Source organism: Pholcus phalangioides, unplaced genomic scaffold (assembly GCF_987345545.1).
Source record: "Pholcus phalangioides strain wild (caught in Gottingen) unplaced genomic scaffold, Ppha-v1.0 ptg000013l_1, whole genome shotgun sequence".
NCBI lineage: Eukaryota > Metazoa > Arthropoda > Arachnida > Araneae > Pholcidae > Pholcus > Pholcus phalangioides.
In genome coordinates, this window is record NW_028301606.1 from 32,489,472 (window position 1) to 32,509,325 (window position 19,854).

Consider the following 19,854-nt stretch of genomic DNA (forward strand, 5'->3'; position numbering starts at 1 on the left):
TGTATGTATGGTCTGCATAACCTTACAGCATACTCCAGTCCAGGTCGATCTAAGCCTTTGAAATGAGGAAAAATGACTTTAAGAGAAAACGAAGAGCCTTTTTCAAAAATGAAACCGAGCATTCTATTCGTACCACCGCTGAAAAATGTTCAGAAAACCTAAGCCGCTCGTCAGTGAGAATTCCCAAATCGGTGACCCTAGTTTCATCCGGGATGGTAATACCATTCAACTCGCAAGATAAACGTGGGCTGCTCGAACCACAATGAGCGACCACGCATTTGTCTAAGCTAAACGTTAAGCTCAATTCATTTGCCCACGCTGCAGTCCTGTTTAAGTTGGTCCAGAGCAAATCCCTATTGCTTTACCTCCTAACTACCCCCATTAGCTTCACTTTACCTGCGAATTTCCAAATAATCCCATCGATACTTTGATCGAGTTTATCGATAAAAATTGAAAAAAGTATGTGCCCAAGGGCACATCCTTGAGAGGCTTCACTGAGACCCACCTGTCCAATCAGAAAATTTTCCGTTCTCGCCTATCGCTTAAGCACGATTCTATCCGATTCAGCAAGTTGCCTCCAATGCCAATCTCGTGTGAACGCTTCAAGAGTTTACTATGATGGATCCGATCGAATGTCTTATGGAAGTAAAGATAAACAACTTCGACATTTTTGCCCTTACCCAAAGCCTTAGTCGGTAATCTTAGAAGCAAAGAAGGTTGGTTTCACAGGCCTTTCTCTTTCTGAATTCATTCTAATTTCATTATTAATCCGTAATTATTATACGTAAATTACTCTCGTTTATTATCAACTTCAACAATTGCCTTTTGATAATAATTTCGAAAATTTTTGAGAAGGAGCTAGTCAAAGTCAATAAACGATAATTGGCTACGACTTCTCTACTAAATCAAACTGCCAAAGCTGTTTCCCTGATGTACTGATTTTTTTTTTAATTTTTACTTTTGGTTTAAATTGAATTACAGGATCTTTATTCCTCTTAGACTTTCCTCCTGAAACACCCTGTAAATACAGAATTATACGCATTCTTTGAAAACATTATAATTCAAAATATTCTAGAACACACAGATACAAGTAAAATTATGGTAGTTCTGGTGAACGGAAAATCTGTTTTTCAGGTCCTAATATCATTGTATTTAACACCATCAAACAATGATGTCCGTATGTTTTCCATTACCCAATGGAATTTACAAAAAAAAATTACGACGCATGTTCCAATGCTTATTTTGAATATAAATTGGAATTACACGAAGTTCACGGTGACAGTGAGCACCAAAGCTCGTACGTATTTAATTTATTTCGAGTATACTATATATATATATACTCTATATTCATCCTTCATATGATCTTTCATTCTTTGACGCTTCCGCGAAATTCAATTTTCTCGCAATGCATTCCTTTTTTTTCCTTCGTCGATTCTCTGATCATCCATTGAATATAAGGAATGTACCATTAGGCTTCATGGAACATGAAATATGAAAAAGGTAATTTTTTTTACAAATTCTTCAGAGTGCTTTGATGTTACGATATGAGGTCGAAAATGTATTTCTCTCGGTGCTCTTTTCTATATATAGTTTTTTGATTAAGCTTTTCTAAAACCCGTATAAGATGCGGGCAGAATTCATCGGTGACCCCGTTGAAGCATTGGTTCGGTTAAAGCGGAGGAAAGTCCCTATCATTCATCTCTCATAACCATCCAAAAGATGTTTCGCGCAAGCATCGTCAGTAATGGAATCGTTATCATCATCAATGGATAGGAAATGAGAGATGCGATACCTTAAGCCACATCATGATTGCTGGATGGAATCGTTTTGTTTTATGTTCCTTGTTTCTTCATTTTTCTTGGCCCTACTTTTCTTGGTCATTTCTTTCTTTTTTACCCTTTTTTTTCTGTTTGATTATTTTGTTCTTTCTTGGATATGTTTGCTTCCCGATTAATCGAACAATGCTCTCAGCGTTGGTTTAACAGAGAGAGAGAGAGAGAGAGAGAGAGGAGAACGGAAATAACATTCAATGCAAGAGAACGGACAGAGAGAGAGGAGATGGAGAATCTCGGGAAAATAAATTACAGGAGATTTTCCCGAATGGTAGATTCTACAGAACAGTGGGTATTAAAGTTATCGGTTTCCATTTATTTACTGTGTACAAAACGTTACTGACAAAATATTTTATTGACATATATCGATCTTTGTTATTTTCTGCACTTCAGTTTCAAATGCAATGTATTGAGTTTCTGTTTTCAAGGAGAGAAAAACAAACAAAACTTCTCCAAATATCATTTTTTATTTCATCTTGAAAGTTTGAAAGGGGGAAAAAAGTATGGTATTTCTTTTCGCCTATCAAGAATGATCTTGTTTTCTTTCGATTCTATTCTCTGAGTTATATGATTTATGTTTATGATTCATAAATGATTAGAAAAATATCTTTATTTGTATAAAAGGTTCGAGTGTTACAAAAAAATTTATTCATATTCTCTTCCTACCTGACCCAAAACTGAGTATTCAAATTTTTTTTTCTCATTTATCTGTGTTTATTGCACGCCAATATTGCCTTTAAAAGACAAAAAACAATTAATTGATTAATTCTATAGTTAATTAATTAATTTGTATCTCAGGTCTTGAAAAATGAATCATTGAAAACCATTTGAAACATTAAAAATGAGGTATGCGCGTGTACCTATAGCACGAAGGGGATATACATCTATATGAGGGATCGATTCCTCTCCCTCAAGTTATATTGCAAATTTTGAATAAAAAAAAATGCAAAAAACAGAATAATACCGTTTTATAATATTTTTTGAACCTTTAGATTTTGTTTAGCTTCTAGAAGGTAGCTTGGAAATAAATGATATGAATTAAAAAATATATGAATCCAATATACAGAATCGAGTATGAAAATATCTACAACATCATTAGAGATGGGTATTATAAGTTAACGGCAGCAATGTTATGATTTTCTTAAAATTGTATACGATAGATAAATATTAACGAGCCTTAAATTTATTTGAAAAAAGTGCGATTGAAGATAACTAACATAACTGTTTCGTAATAGATTGTTACATGGTCGGACCGACTGGAGTTTGTGACTAGTGAAGGAAAAAAGCCACACATTAAATGCTTAACCAATCAGTTCAAGAATTTCTTAATGAACTTTTCACCTTGTTAGCTGGTACACCAATTCACAAAATAGTAGTATTCAACCGCTTTCTAACAATAACATTTGAAACAAAGTCATTTCTAATCATTTTGAAAATTCAAAGGTTTTATTTCATTTCTTACATATAATGAACTATGTTCATTCAACGGCTAAGATTAAATATCACTAAAAGACAAAACCATTATACATCAAACTAATCATCGTATTACGGCACTATTAAATACGACATCCCCGCCCCTTCAAATATTTCCCTCAATTTTGTTTATCACATGAGCACAGTATAATCATAAATTTGTTATGCACTCTCGATTTAATGATGCTCTTAAGAAAATTAATTTGAAAGACGCAAAAAACATTTTAATACGTGTTATAAAAATGATGGGCGAAAAAAAATTGAAGCCAGTGGTATGTTATAAATTAAGAAATATGATCTACCGTGAATATATATATATATATATATATATATATTTAAAATTTTTTTGTTTATCTCTCTAAATGTTTTAAATAACAAAAGATTGTGTTCCGTTCTGAAGTGATGGAAGCATAAGCACGCATCAGTTGACAGCTTAAAGTGTTTTCCGGTTTGCTGACTAACAGCGAATAAAAGTAGGGTGGGAAAACGGATATATACGAAGGGGAAAAAGTATATATTAAATAAAATAAAATGAAAAAAAAAATATTATTTGGTGCATCATACGCACCAAGTACTGTGAAGTATAGATAAACGACTCAGGAAAGTAACAAAAAAAAAAATCACGCTATGGATCCATTAAAATTTTTAGGAGATTAAAAGCTCGCTGAACGATGAACCTGGGAATTAATCAAAATTCTAGACAATGCGTGGGGATTTTTTTTTACGCCATTTCCAGGATAATAATTCTCTTGAAAAAAGAAGGAAAAAAAAAGTATCACAAAATGAACAGCATATAAGGATATACTGAATATAAGAAAGAAAAACTAACTTTTAGTTGTTTTCCCTCCTTTTTTGCTATTTACTTTTTTTTGTGTTGCCATCCGTTTTTCCTTTCAACCGTAAGAGTGAAAAAAAAAAAAAATGTCCTTAGCTCAAAATTCAAGAGTTAGTCCGAAAGAAAAACTTTCAATGTCTTTTTCTTTCCTTTTTTAGTTCAGAAATTTCAAGGAGGAAAAAAAAATTGAGAAAATACCAAAAAAAAAAAATAAATAAATAAGGGAAGGCAGAAAGAAAAACAGAAAAACCTCTCCTCGGTATGAATTGTTAAGATGGTGAACCGCACCTAAATATTTGTGAGAAATTATCACGTTGATGTTCTTCTCGGTTCCAGAAAAGAAGATGTTGGATTATGACCATCTTTTTTCTCTCACGCATAGAAAGTTGGTGCGATGGGTACAGAGGAAGGGCAAAGAAAAATATTTTTGTTTTTTTTCTGGATTGTAAATGTACAAACAAAACATTGTGTTTATCCACGGAAGCAAAAAAACAAAAACAAAAAAATATTGCGATAGTGTATGTACCAGTTGTAGTAAAATGTGCGTTTCTGGGCCGTAGAAGCGTCTATGGGAGACCGTCTCCAGAAACGCACATTCCACTACTACTTATACCGATGCATTCGTAATGCTAAGAAAAGAAAAAAAAAGTATATATATATGTTACGTTGTGAAAAGGGCGAGGCGAAATAAACATAAATCATACTATGAATAACATATGAACTAACCTTATTTCAACATTGTTCACGAATACCATAATGGAGTCAGCGCATGTGTAATGCACATTGTTTAGACTTGGAGCTACTTGAAGTTGGGAAATTACGAAATATCTGTAGTATATTCACACTCACATATATATACATTTGAGTTGTTTACACAAAACAACGCAAATGTATCCCCCTCCTTAAGATATGTCCGGTGATTGTTGAATAATTTTTGACTAGATTTTGGATTTTTTTAATTTATTATTTTGATAATTTTTTTAAGTTCCCTGTAATTTCTGTATATTTTAAAATTTTGTATATATTTTTCTCATGCTTTTCATTTTGTTTATAAACGAAAGCTCAGTATATTTTCAAATAATGTATTTCCCCAATATAATTTTGCTCACTTTCTTTCCATTTTATTCACCCAACATGTTTTTGCAGGCGTCGGGAAAAAAGGGTTGACATTTTAAGTGCAATTAAACATAGCGATCATCCAGAAATACCTATTCTTTTAGAATCATCATGGGGTTCCCCTGATGAAGACTCACTGCATAGATTCTATTTAACTCATGCACAAATTCTATTATATGTATATTATTTCTCCTTCATATATTTTCCTTTCTGTATATATACAGTCAAACCTCGTTAATGAGTCACTCTTGGGAGAGCAAAAATATGACTTAGTAAGCGGAGTGATTCGTTAAACGGAGTAAGCCATAGCTCTGCCAATTCCTTCCTGAGGACAATTGGGACTTCCAAAAAGTGACCCGGTAAGCAGAGTGACGTGCTAACCGGGTGACGAACTAACGAAGTTTGATTGTATATACAGGGTGGGCAAAAAGTTCGTAGAAACTTTAAAAATAAATGAAAACCTGAAACATAACCGAAATAAAAAATAATCTACAACCAGTTCACCGTTGTAAACCGTGTATGTGCACCTGCTGCACTCCGCCGTTGCTGGATTGGTGACTCGACTGCAAGGTGTTATCCCCTGTGGTGGTGGTCATGTGGAACACTTACCGCTGTAATAAACGATCTGGAGGCATTCTGTTCGTTAATTGTGTACCTATTTTTGACTTGTGTACGTCAGCGCCACCTATCTGTTGTTTTTTGAGTTACATCATAAATGAGGGAGTAGGCAGTTTTTGTGCTGCACACTGTATTTTCACTCTCAAAACTGGTACAGGGTAATTTTTGACCTGGTTTTGAATGTTCTTTTCAATTAAAATCATACCTCCACGACGGATGGTTGACGAGATAAAGGCCGCCTTATCACCTAAAGGATACCCTGTTCATACGTATAGCGTTTTCCGAAAAAAATCATAATTTTCAAGTGCAATCCCACTCTTTTACAAAATTTTAAGGCTTAGTTTTGTAAAAAGATCGGAGTATTGTTTTTTTTTAAAATGAAAAGCAGAGAAACAATTCTATTAAAAATTACCTAAAATTTGAAAATGTATTTTCCCTCCTCGACGAAATTTGAAGTGAAACTGAATATTGTTGGGTATTTACACACACATGTTGTTCCGAAGTCGCATGTATTATTATAGTAAAGTATGTACAGTGACTAAATATTTACTATTTTTAATTTAATTTATACAAACATTTTAATATACTCTTTCTCTAAATGCGGCCTTTCTTAAAATGCTGATTTGAAGATACTTCTCAACCCCGAAATGCGGACTTTTGCATATGTGCAAAGAGTTGTTTAAACGTTGTTTACAGCAGCCAGTTTGAAGATAAAAATTCAGAATCAGTTTTGTACACAGAGTGTCCAGTAAAAAGAGGCACAGACTGTAAGCAGATGTTGATAACATCAAAAGAATTTAGGGACGCATATGAACCCATGACCGGAAACGTTATCGTAAGTCGCTAGGCCGCGCTGTTCATGACAGCACTGGATTGGATACTCGAGTGGCGCCGAGGTAAAATTCTCGTCTTCCACTATTAAGGTTACCGTCAAGGTCCACCGATCGAATCCGACTAGAGAACATCAGAATCTATCTACCGATCTTGAGGCGACCACCGATAGATGGTGTCTTCAGTTCCATTCGTTGGAAATTGACCGGAGTTGGTGTTTGGTAAAGTAAGCACTGGAGTGGAAATATGTAATACATTCGAATCCCGTTCACGTGGTAAATTTCGAGACTTCATCAAAGAAAATAATTTTTTCGAAAAAGTAAAAAAGCAGTGCAATATTTTTTTAGTGTGAAATACTCGAATACGTGTTTTCCTCGGTAGATGGCACCAAATTGATTGAAAATAGTGAGACAAATTTACTAACAAGGGAGAATTTTTAAAGGAATTTTGCTCAACTTGACGAAGTTACAATCACTGCCGTAGGAAGAAGATTGCAGCAAATACGTACAGGGTGCTGGCAGAAAAAAACAATGAGGAAATATCTCCTATTTTTCCTACAGCGGTGTCACGAACAGCGTCGCCTAACAAAGTACGATGACGTTTCGATTATTGGGTTCCAAAACAACTCTCGAACTATTTCATGTTCTTTACCTCCCTATATAGTTTGTACTCTATTTACGGGACACCCTATATAAGTTGAGGTCATATTCTTTCCATTTTATATTTTGAATTTACTGGTAGATGTCGACCAATTAACGACAACCCTTTCCTTGTTACAGAGATTTATCAATCCGAATATTTTTCTCTCTCTAGTATGAATCACATACACGAGCAGAGCAGGTAGTTATATATTTGCAAAGTAATACTTCACTACATTTTATTTTATGTGCGTTGTTTGAGGCATTGCACTTCTTCAGAAAAACCCTGTATATGCTGTAAAATTCGAAATATATTTTGTTAAATTATTTTTCCAAAAATAATTTAAAAAATAATACCGTGGCATTGACTATGAAAAAAAGTCTATTCTCAATATAAAAAACAAAGATCATTTACGTGTAAAAATTTTCGGAGTACATTTGTAAGTATTCCAAACGTTATGTGACCAGAAACAATGGAATTATTTCTCGTACTATAAGCGACACCTCAGGTCGCATATTCATATGGGTGAACGATAATTGAAATAAGACACCTATACATAAAATATTATTTTTTCTATCACCGTCAGAAAATTTGAGGAAATAATTGTTATAACTATTTTTCCCTCAAATGTTTGTTCCAAGAGAACAAGAGCATGTCTTTTGTTTCGATTGAATAGGCTTTTCCGTGTAAAAATATCGTATACGAATGTGTTCTTTTGATTTACAGTCAGATGTCAAATCTTTTTCGGAATTTTTTCGAATTAGTCGAAATCGAAAATGTATCGAAATGTATTCGATTCAAATTTACAAACTGCGTTGTTTTCCTTTTCTCTCCCAGACTGGAGAATTCAATACATTTAAATTGAAGAAAATGCATTTCCTTATTCAGTGCGATAATTTCTACGAATTCGACGAATTTTTCTAGGAATGGATGATCCCAGTTGAATTGTTTATCTTTTGAAAGTTTATTTCTTTTCGGTTTCTAATGTATGCAAACAAAATGAACGTTTAGCTGCAAGATTTATATTTATAAAGTCAACGAGTGCGAATGTTTTTCAAATGTAAGGAAAATGAATAGAATCCTTTGACTTCAGATTTTGAAAGAATAAATCTTGGATAAATATTGCATCTCTGACAACTTTTGAAATTTATGTATAAATAGAAATAAAATCGTCAATAATAATGAATCGGAAATAAAGCTAAAAAAAAAATTTTACTTTTTACTTATTAGCAATTTAATTTAAAATGTAGCTGATATATATATATATATATATATATATATATATATATATATATACACACACACACACATACACACATATTTGTATATTATAAATGTTATCTTACCAAACGTTTTAAGAGTAATACAGACATAATCACTGAAAAAAGATTCTTTCGTTGCTCCTTATGCTTATGATTTTACGAGTTGAGTTTTTGAACACTGGTGTATGTAAATCATGGATATGTTAGAATAGTGCACATTTTTATAGACGTGTATACGTTCTTAACAACTCATTTATCCCACACGGGACATGTATCAGAGTATAAAATAAAACAATTTTAAATATGGAATAAATGAGTTATGATACAAGGATCAAGTACTATAGACAAAACATGTAATAAATAGATCATTGTGAAAATGTCACACGATAGTGTCAAAATGATTCTGAAAATTATTTCTGAAGAATTTTTACGTTGGCAGAACATAAATTTTCGTAAGCTCATATTAATACGTATCTGTCGAAGAAGAAATACAGTTTATCTTGGATAAATCTTTAATATTTCCCATACACCATGTATTGCTTTCATGTTTTGTGATCGACATTTTGTCATGGCGGAGGAAGAAAGAATATATAATAAAATAATCCCAAATATACAGTATATAAAATAACGAATTTCTCTGCCGTGTTGGAATTTCTCGTGATAAATCATGAGAGTACAAAGTGATTGGCTTAGAGATAATTTGCTTCATTGCTTATATAAAAATCTATACCAGTTGTTTAATATTGTAATGTAATTGCTATCACGCGTAAAATTTTATCACGATATGTCCTTTGCATGTTGCATACGTAAAAACAAAAAAAACAAAAAACAAAGAAAAACAAACAAAGGGAAAACGGTAACAAAGTAAACAAGAGTTGTCACGTTGTCACACCAAAAGTCATCGTTGAGGCATAGAATCCATTGTTGCTTGGCAGTGTTTCACCCACTTCGGGTGTTTGTCCAGTTCTGACTAACATTTACAATAGCCTGCCGTTTAAATCAGACCCTGTTTGGTATATATGCAATATTTACATATTCATATGCGGTGATCGGCCGAAAATGTCGGATTTGTATAGAGAACATACACAGACAGACACAGAAAAACAGTTGTATATATATACACATAATGTATAATTTATGGAAAAAAAATAAGAAATCAATATCTCTTTTTTTTTTCTCTAATATGTGTACTTAAAAGTGATAAAATATCAAATTAAGAATACACTTTTATACGAATTCAAATTTCATCACGAGCTTGGATTTTATACAAGTTTCAACATATTTTCACAATTTTTTCCAAAACTTGAAAAATATAAAAAGTAAAAAAAATTGCCGTTCTTTTCTTCTCAGGTATTATTTATAATTTATTTTCGAAATAAATAAAATTTTTTTTTTTTTGGTAGAAAAACACACGAGAACAAGTTTCATTAAACGACAGCCTAAATTAAAAACAATTTCCTTTCATGTTTATTCGCCTCATTTGAAAAAAAAAAACAAGCTAAAAAACATCCAACCTAGTCTATGTACATTTAATTATACGTATTCGTCCATGATACGGATTGAACATTGTAGATGTAGATTCACGCAAAATTGAACAGAATGAAATTATTTCATCTAATGTCGACAGTTTGTTTTTCGACTGTAAATAGATCAATGAAATTTACTTTGGGCCTCCATGAATGCAACTTGAAATTAGAATCTTTTTCCCTCATTCTTCTTCTAACGGTATATAATAGTAAAAAAAATATAAGCTCATAATCTCTGGAGCGAAAAGAAGGTAAGAGGAATAAAACAACGGGAATCGACTGGCAACTCACCCGAATTCTGCCGGTAGCTGAGGACATAGGAAGTGATGGGGTTGTTACCCTGGTGACTTGAGCTCCAGGACACGCTAATGGAGTTGCTCGTTACCTCCGTAGCCTGAAGATCACTTGGGGGATCCGGGGGCTCTGGATAGACAAAAAAAGAGACAAAAAACAATGAGAGATGGAAATGAAAAAGTAAATTAAAGAAGGAAACGAGATAGAACAGCAGTTTCCATTTTTTTTTACTTTTATACTCTGCAATTTTGTTTCTCAACTCCCTAAGCTTCATTGCTTAAATCACACACACAGACCTAGAACAAGAGATACGTTAGTCCTTTTTATTATTGAATTGTTCACTGCAAGTAAGAACCAAAAAAAAAAAGAAAGAAAGATAGAGAGACGGAAAAAAGTAAGTAAACAATTCTCGTGAAATTTAAATTAAACTTAAGTTACTTTTTCTGTCTTTTCCAACGTAACTATAGAGAGAAAAAAGGTTTCTTTGCTGGTTACACTAAGAAAAAATATATAAATGGGAAAAAAATACGATTTAAAACTCGTATGGAATCTAATGAGGATAAGGAAAAAGTCTCTAGGTAAGTTTTCACGCGAGTTTTTCAAAAGTAATAACGAAGTTTAGGAAACTAGGTTTGTATTCATCTTGACTCGCCTATTGAAAAAAAGAAGTATGAATTTATATAAGACAGTATAAGAGGCTTAAACATTATATACTGGGATCGTATAGTACAGTCCACGCCGCTTAATGTGATCACATAGAGACTTCGGGTTTCGGATAACAATAACTGAAAAATATTTATATCCGAAAAAGTCCCGTTTGCAAGTACGGTGACCATACATTCCGTTTGGTCGGGCAAGAGGTATGGTAAACGGACATTTGTAAGAAACGTGACACAATTCTGTTTTTATTTTTCACAAAATTGGTTGCAAAATGTGCAATCGTTCCATTTTTATTGTTCTATTTTGAAACGGGATTTTTCTTTTTTTTTTACTTCAAGCAGAAATCCTACAATTTCATTTTTCAGCCATGGTGAGGAACCATTGAATGGAACTGTCTAATGTATATCACGAATTATGATATTTTTCTAATGTGCAATACGTTTCATATTTGAAAAAAATTATTTATTTATTATAGAGAAAATCATTATTTGAGAAAATCTCTCAGAAAAAGGGATTTCAATCTAGCCAACTGAAAGGAACTGATCAAGAACTTTAGGGAAATACTTTTTTTTATTCCCTCATACATTTACCTTCATTATAGAAATGCTATTGCAAAATAAGCTCTACACGTACATGTATATGGGCTGATTATGACAAAAAGTACAGAAATATTTGTTAATAATGGAAGGGGGTGGGAAAAACACCTTCTAACATCCTACACAGTTTTGCAACTTAATAACTAGAGCTAGGATTTTTATGTTTTAAAAACTTCTGAATATGCTCTATAAAAATTCATTTATGGTCTTAAAGAACTAAATATGCCCTATAAAACGAAAAATATGTCCAAAAATTTTTTCATTCCTATCTCAAATAACATAAGTTTTAGCAAAATAATATGGTAATGCCAAGTGTCGATGCAGTTTTAATTATTTTGAATCATTACTTATTTTGTATGAAAAAAAATTCGTACTTTCACTAACTAATCTCATCCACCCGAAATTTCCTCTTTTTGAGTAAGTTTTTCCCTAAAAATTCAGAATTAATGTGCGGCTGTCTATAGGTGAAAATACCTAGCCAACTACGGTATTAAACTTTAGAAAAGCATCGCACAAAATTAAAATAATTAAATCATTCTTTTTATTTAGTAAAAACTCAAAATTTCCCACAAACGCTAAAAAATCCCCCATTTACGAATTTTCGCGAACTTTTCCCACGAGTTACCATCACCTACACCGATTCAGATGATTAATGTATTTACACCCACACGCCAGTGTCCTTGAAGGGCTAGTATTTTTCTGCTCCAAAAATTCAATGTCACTGTTGATTGGTTGAAAAACCCGAGTTTCAGGATTTTTTACCAATCAGCAGCAATGTTCTATTTTTAGTGTATAAAAATCCTAGCCCTGGGAGCTCTCATCGGACAGGAACCGCAAAAACCAGTCTAATTCTTGATTGGAATAGCGAGGAAAGAATTTAGTTTCCATCGAAAATTATGAAATATGCAAAATACGCCTTAAAATTGTGCAAATAAGCTCTATAACGTAAAAATAGCGAGAGATATGCAAAAAAAAAAAAAAATGCAAGGACAGAAATCCGAGCCCTAATAATAACGGTAACTTGGACGGAAAAAAAAGTGGTTAAACCTTAGCTCCAAAATGCAAAAAAAAACAAATCGCAGAGAAAATATTGGCATTATGCGACATCCCGATAATTATAAACGAATTTTTATCCAAGATATGGTTATTATCCGTTTCGTTCTTCGCAAAAGTGAAAATAATACCCGAATGGTACCATTACCCGTGATTTTAATAAGCGGCGTCGACTGCATTAAAATATTGATATTTCTTATTGTTTATTAAAATCACCGAAAGTGCAAAATTTCATTTTCCTTTATTTTGAGATCGAGCAATAAAAAAACTCAAGTGGACATTTCTCCATATGTGATTATTTTTGTGTTAAAAATAATAATAAACGAAATAAATAGATAAGAATGAACAACATTTTTTTTTTTTTTGGTTCTCTTACCTTGTACTATCAGTCTTACGGTAGCTTTGCTCTCACCAAATGGGTTTGAAGCGGTGCAAGTGAAAGTATCTGAGTCTTTTCTTTGACTTGATTTTATCACGACTTCTGAGATTTTTGCTTCTCCTGAGTCACTTTCTTTGGTCATGTATCTTGAATAACAAGGAAATGAAAAAGAAAAGGGGAGGGGCAGTTACACTCAATAATCATTTAGGTGATGATGAACACATTATGATACACGATATGCAATTGAACTATAATAAATTAGAATTTGAATGTATGCAAATTATATGCAGAACCTTAATTTTAATTAAAGCTTTGTTTTTCTACGCATGGATTTGAAGTTTTCCAGATCGAATATGCTAATAAGCACACTTAGAAGAAATATTTTTGAAACACGTATTTGTCAGCTTTTATATGTTTATATAAATATCACTGCAGAATCTCAAGCCAGCAAATTGGCCAACGAGGTGGCAGGAAAAAAAATATATATAAAGAAAACAAAAGGGTAATAAATAAGAAAATATAAATAAGTAAATGTAAATGTTCTACAGTAAATGTGATAAATCGTTCCATATGTACATCGTCGGTTACATACATAATAACCGGTTATTATGTATATATAACCTAAATTTATCACTTCTACCGAAGAATATACGTAATGCGCCCAAGTGTCGTTTGTAAATTTGATAAATACTTAAAAATTATTGCCCTTAAACATGAATACGTAAAATACCCTAGTGTAAAATGCGAATTTTATCAATTAGAAATGAGTCTAGCATGTGTGATGAATATTGTTGAACCCCGATACAATTTTATAAAAGTTCAGGACCGTACCCTGATATAATTACACAATGCAAGTATGAATTATCATATACGATTTATCTCGTTTACTAATGACGCGTGCTTGGGTATTATGCATAATCGCCAGTAAAATTTACTAATTTAGGTAAATTTATCAAATCTACCAACGTCGGTTCGACACTATGCATATTCGCTATAAAATTGGTTATTTTAGGGAAATTTTTCAAACTAAAAAAAATGCTCAGCGATCATGCACGATAACCAGCAATTATGTATTATAATCGAATTTATCACATTTACAGTAATATATATACATACATACACAATTAAAAATGATATTGGGACCCCCCACCATAAAATGTGGTTCATAGCCTAAACGCAGCAACCAATACTTCAGAGGTTGTATCAATATTTAAGTTGTATTCGGTAGGAAAAAATGTGTTGCTACTCTATTTCATATGCTCAAAACAACAAACCAGTTTCTGATGGACACAGCTTATGAACGAGATAACAATCTTCCTCCCCCCCCCCATTGCCAAGCAGTATTGTACAATGATTTGTTTCCGAAATTCAAATATACCAGTGAAAAAATTAATTTGATACTATTGTCACCACATTACTGAGGTGTGATCTTGGTAGTATCACTTATTCTTGAACCGACAAACAAAAAGAGTCGATAAGTTTTGACACTTTCCTACGTATTTGAAAAATACTATAGAGGAACGAACGGGTCCAAATCAAAAATCAGAATTTTGATCTGGTGCTTCAGGAACTGGGTTTTTGTTTGAAGAAGAAATTCCTCTAGCAGAACTATTTCAACATCAGAGATAATTTTATTTGTGAACTGCCCAAAAAGGTCAATAATAAACGTATTGGTCAGACGTTTTCCAAGTGTTTTTACACGTCTAATCAATTCCTAACTTTTAACCCTTTCATTCATAACGCATTCATTCTTTTTACAATTTCAAAACATTTTTGCATTTTTGATATTCAGCAAAGTTCTTCGAAAACATAAATTTGAGCAAGTTTTCATTTTTTCAGTTTTTATTTTGTGAAGAAATAATTCAGTTTATTCAATTTTTCTCAGCCAACATAATGAAGGTTATATTTATCTTTACATGTAATGTTTTCCAGAATTTATATTGCTAAATTTTGTTATAAATCACACACTTTTTGTGGAGGCACTTTCTCCTGCAAGGCGTTCTATAAACTCCCCGAAAGTTCAACTTTAAGTGATGACCTATGATGAGTTCCGTAAAAGGTCATGTTCACCATATTTTCAACTGAAAATGCACACAATCCTCTAGATAAGGACTTGACTTCCTCAGGTCAAAAAAAAAAAAAAAAAATTGCAATGAGATAAAGCAACCTACAATTTGTGGCTCCAGGGTCTGAAAGGGTTAAGATACCTGCTGTTGAGCATGACCAATAATATTTAGAAATATTCCTGTATTTTTCCTGTAAGTTTTGAAGCTGTTCAAAAGAATTCAGTGTTAAATTTATGACTAATTAGAATGTGCTGACGCATTTTCTGGTCAATGTAAACATGTATGTTTATGTTACGGTAAATACGATAAATTGATAGTTTTCTACAGTCGTCGATAATTATGCATAATCACAAGTGTCTCGGTAGGTGTGATAAATTTTCCTTTTATCTGTGATTACTCATTACTTCCAAATGAAGTTTGCAAGTATGATACATATTGATGAAATGATACGGAAATATCACTTGAATTCAATCACTCATCAGTATATCCCGTACGTGATAAATGCACCGCTCGTATTCCTATATGAAAACTGAATTTAAAGAAAATAAGAATATCAACGTATAAATTATCATCAGCATTGTAATGTTAGCTTTCTCCACATTCATCGAAATTTTTAATTAAGATCAACGTAAGCGATCGAATCCATCATACTAGACTGAAGTTTCTGTAAAATGTCCTGTAATAATTCATTGATGATTTATAATATTTACTAATACGAGCTAGGCCTATTATAATCACCGGTAAATGTTATTTGAGGTTCGCAAAATTCGCCAACCTTGAAAAAATGATCGCGCAGTAATTATATATAATTACCAGATTTAATACTTTTACCGAAACATATGCATCATTATTTGAGTTATCTTGAATAGAAAATATTTCAATACTGTAATTGAAATCACGTAGATAAATTGTAAAAGTCTTTCTTTTCACAATCTGATTAATGTATGTTATTATGGATTAGTTTTCGGTTTTATTCATTTTACAAATAAATGCAACCATGAATAATATTGTCATCGTTATTGAAAATTAATTTGCAACAGTTAACTAATAGATTAAGTGTAATCATAGTTACATAAAAAATGCAGTTTTCTTGTTTCAATTACTTGTGTCAAAAGAAATTATTTCTAATCAGTGGATACATAAAGAGAGATAATGGCAAAAATGTTACTTTTCCCATTCTTTTTTAAAAATCTACATTATTTAATAAATTATTTAAAAAAATGAAAACGAATATGTATGATAAACAAAAAAAATCAAATAAATAACAGCTTTGGAGAAATATATCCAAGAAAAAAAAATTATAAGCAGTTATTGTTTACATCAAGTCCTCACTCTATTCCTTAAATCATGGATATTTTTTCATATAGAAAAATAACTGAAAGTAAAAATAATCAACGTTTCTTTAAAGAAAATCGTGGATAATATTTTGAAGAAAAAAAATCAGACATTTTCTCTCTTTCTTAAAAATTAATGATTATTTTATTTTCTTACTTTTCTAAAAATAAAAATAAAAAATCAGGAAAAAACCCAATAATGTAATAAGATACTTACTTCCAGGTAGAGGGATGTTTCTTAAAAAACTAAAAAGATATATAACAGAATGGAAAAAAGAGATAAACAGCGATTCTTTGAAGAGATTTTGAAAAGGAAAGACAGGAAAGAAAAATAGTATAATGTCGAGGAAAAAAAATTGAATATAAAAATGAAAAAAAAAAGGAAGAAGCAGAAATTACCTGTTTCCCGGATAAAGGCTGAGAGGGAATCCTTCTCTACTCCAGATGATACTTAGAGGAGGATCTCCTGATGCTGAGCAAGAGAATTTGGCTTCTTCAGATTTTCTGACGTGAACAACAGGCGTTGAAGCTTGCACCTGAGGGGCGGCTTTACAAATGAGAAAGTAAAATTGAACATGGTATTGTAAGACTTACCAAGAGTGAGTAAAGATGAAGTGCATAAAATGCATCATCATGTTTAAATAAACCGGAGAGGCTCACGTCTAAAATTTATTTATATGCTTATTCAACTTTAAAACAAGTCATAAACATATACGACAGTGTTTATGTACTTTGAAAATAAATGAATATTTCATTTCTTTTTTTCCTAAAAACTCATACTTGTATGTATGATTTTTTCCCTGTTTTTTACAAAGAAAAGCAATTACTGACTTGAAGCACTTAAAAAATCTACATGTCCCAGAAACATACGTAGGTATTTTGTCATATTTATTCATGAACAATATGTTCTTCATGTTCTATGTATCTGAAATCGGATTACCTAGCAGAGCTCTTACATTTTAAAATTATTGATTTCATACGTGTATGGCTTTTTTACTGTAACATAAAGGAAAAAATACCAAGTTTTTTTCATTTGTTCGTTCATAGAAAATTTTATCCACATCAGAAGTTATGTTCAATAAACATTACTTATGAACTTAACATAAAAGCTATATATTCTATATTGGTATATTATCGGTATATTTTCAGACCTTTTATTGCAAAAATGTCTCATTTCTAACGTATGTTCAACGAAGTGTACTCTAATTTTTATTTTTATTCAGATAAAGTATTGAAATTATTTTCCAACTTATGAAGTCCGTTATGATAATTACGACTGCAAATACAAATATTTCTAATGTTCAACGTTGTCTTTCGGTCGTAAAATTCATTTTAATCCACTGCGGTTTGCTGTGTCATTACATTGGTTAGTGAATTTAGTAATAGCTTGGGAAACTTTGCCCATCTTTGGCCTCGTTTTCGGCGATGTCCGTATTTTCCCGTCTTTGGATTATTCGTGTTATTATATACTTCTGTATTTTTTTGAATGAAGTGTGTGTATGACAAAGTATGCATTAAATGAAAAATTCGGTATACACGCATATAAACAATGTTAGCAGTTCTCAAGCGGTGCTCCATGTGCACTCCCCAGGAGCTCCGCGGCCCTTCGAGGAAAATACAATAAATAAATAAATTAGATCGATGAATGAATAAAATATCATTATTTTTAATGGCTATTCTATAGAAATTATAGCCCAGTAAAGGCTCCGAGAGTTGAAAAGGTCGAAAACTACTGAACTATGCCATTACACACATACGTTTACATTAAATGTAAACTTTACTATACATAATAAATAATATAAAATATTTATATTATGCAGGTTCAATTGTTTTTTTTTAGCTCTTGATTTCAATACACTATTTTATAATTTTTTTAAACTATTTTTCTGGAAAATTGATGACACATACTTGTCTTAAACGAATAGAAATAACCTATTGAGTGTGTAATACCTCACTCGATTTACTTAGTCATATAAATCAGTATTCAATGTTCAAAAATATTTTTGATAATTTATGTCATTAATTGAATGTTTCGAATATAGAGTAATAATATTTTGATTATTTTAACTAGTATAGCATGTTTTAAAATCTACATAAAAGGAACAAAAGTTCATTGAGGAATATCGTATTTCTTGAGGTATTTGCCGCTGCGCTTACGACTTTTTGCACTTACTGTATACTGATATGCGGTACCAACGTTATAGTTTTTATTTTTTTAAAAGCATCGTCTTTATAATACATAAGAATCAACTTATTGGATTTCATTTCGACTATTCAGGACCGACTGCGAAGTGAACCACTCACTTTTTAAACCAATAGAGGTTTGTATAATGCAATAAAGAATAAGTACATGAAGTTTAATTTTCCTGGAAAAGTGCCTAATGAGCTTACGTTGTTCTCAGAAATATATTTTAATGTTTCACCACCCCCATATGCGGTGCATACTCACATGCTGCGCTTTCGGAGAAATGTGATCATTATTTTTGGTTCAAAATGATAGTTAATGTGATTTTGTGAAAGATATTCAGATCAAGTAAGAAAATGACGAATAAAAATAGATGGTATAGTTTTCAAAATTCTTCGCCACAAAAGATACGTCAAATTCATCGCATTCACTAACATATGTAAAGCCGAAACACATTAACACATTAGCCATTTATTTTCAATTGTTTAAAAATAAGAAAAAAATACGGTAATCGGTTTAATGACGCAAATGTCTAAAAATATTAGTTTGAAATAACGTAATCCATAACATGTCGCTGGAAAATCATATTATATAAAACAAAGAACTTTCCTAAAATAGAATTTACTTCAAAAATAAGTCTCTAATTTTATTCATAGACATTCAGTAAATAGTGCTTCGACTGGTTTTTGGATGTTCATAAATTCAACAGAATGCAACTTACAATGCACCGTGAGACGGACTGTATGTCTCAGAGGTTCCCCAACATCGTTGCTCGTCTCACACATGTATTTGCCTGCGTCTGATTTTTGTGAAACAGTGATAGCCAAAGAACCATTTTCCAAGACATGTATATGGGAGCTGCTTAGTATGCTCTGGAACGTTCCATCGTCTGAAATTAATGGCCATTATTTAAAATAGCAATTATGTCAATATCAGAAATAAATCAAATCAGTGGAGGAAATTATCAGTGATCACATGAAAATATCATTCTACTGAATATTTGGATGATCCTTTTATAAGAATGTCCAGGTCGTCACCGGATCTCACTACGACTTTGCTGAAATAAATAATTTATCCTTCTCCCCGACAGAAGAAATCATTAAATTCCCCCAAAAGGTCATATCTTTTTTATGAAATAAGCTTCCTCCCGATTTT

General features: G+C 31.9%; 1 protein-coding gene across 5 annotated transcripts in view; it reads right to left on the minus strand.

Annotated features, from left to right (window-relative positions):
* LOC149078975 (cell adhesion molecule Dscam1-like) overlaps positions 1–19,854 on the minus strand; it is a 348,553-nt gene that overhangs the window by 107,660 nt on the left and 221,039 nt on the right. For all 5 annotated transcript variants that reach the window (XR_016193867.1, XM_089241217.1, XM_089241216.1 and 2 more), the window contains exons 11-14: positions 19,421–19,588; positions 16,914–17,061; positions 13,112–13,260; positions 10,424–10,555 (exon numbers count right to left, since the gene is read on the minus strand). Coding sequence is in view for 4 of the 5 variants with exons in the window: in XM_089241217.1 (XP_089097343.1) it covers positions 10,424–10,555; positions 13,112–13,260; positions 16,914–17,061; positions 19,421–19,588 (597 nt within the window). In the remaining variant the exon portion in view is untranslated. The remainder of the gene's footprint in view (positions 1–10,423; positions 10,556–13,111; positions 13,261–16,913; positions 17,062–19,420; positions 19,589–19,854) is intronic.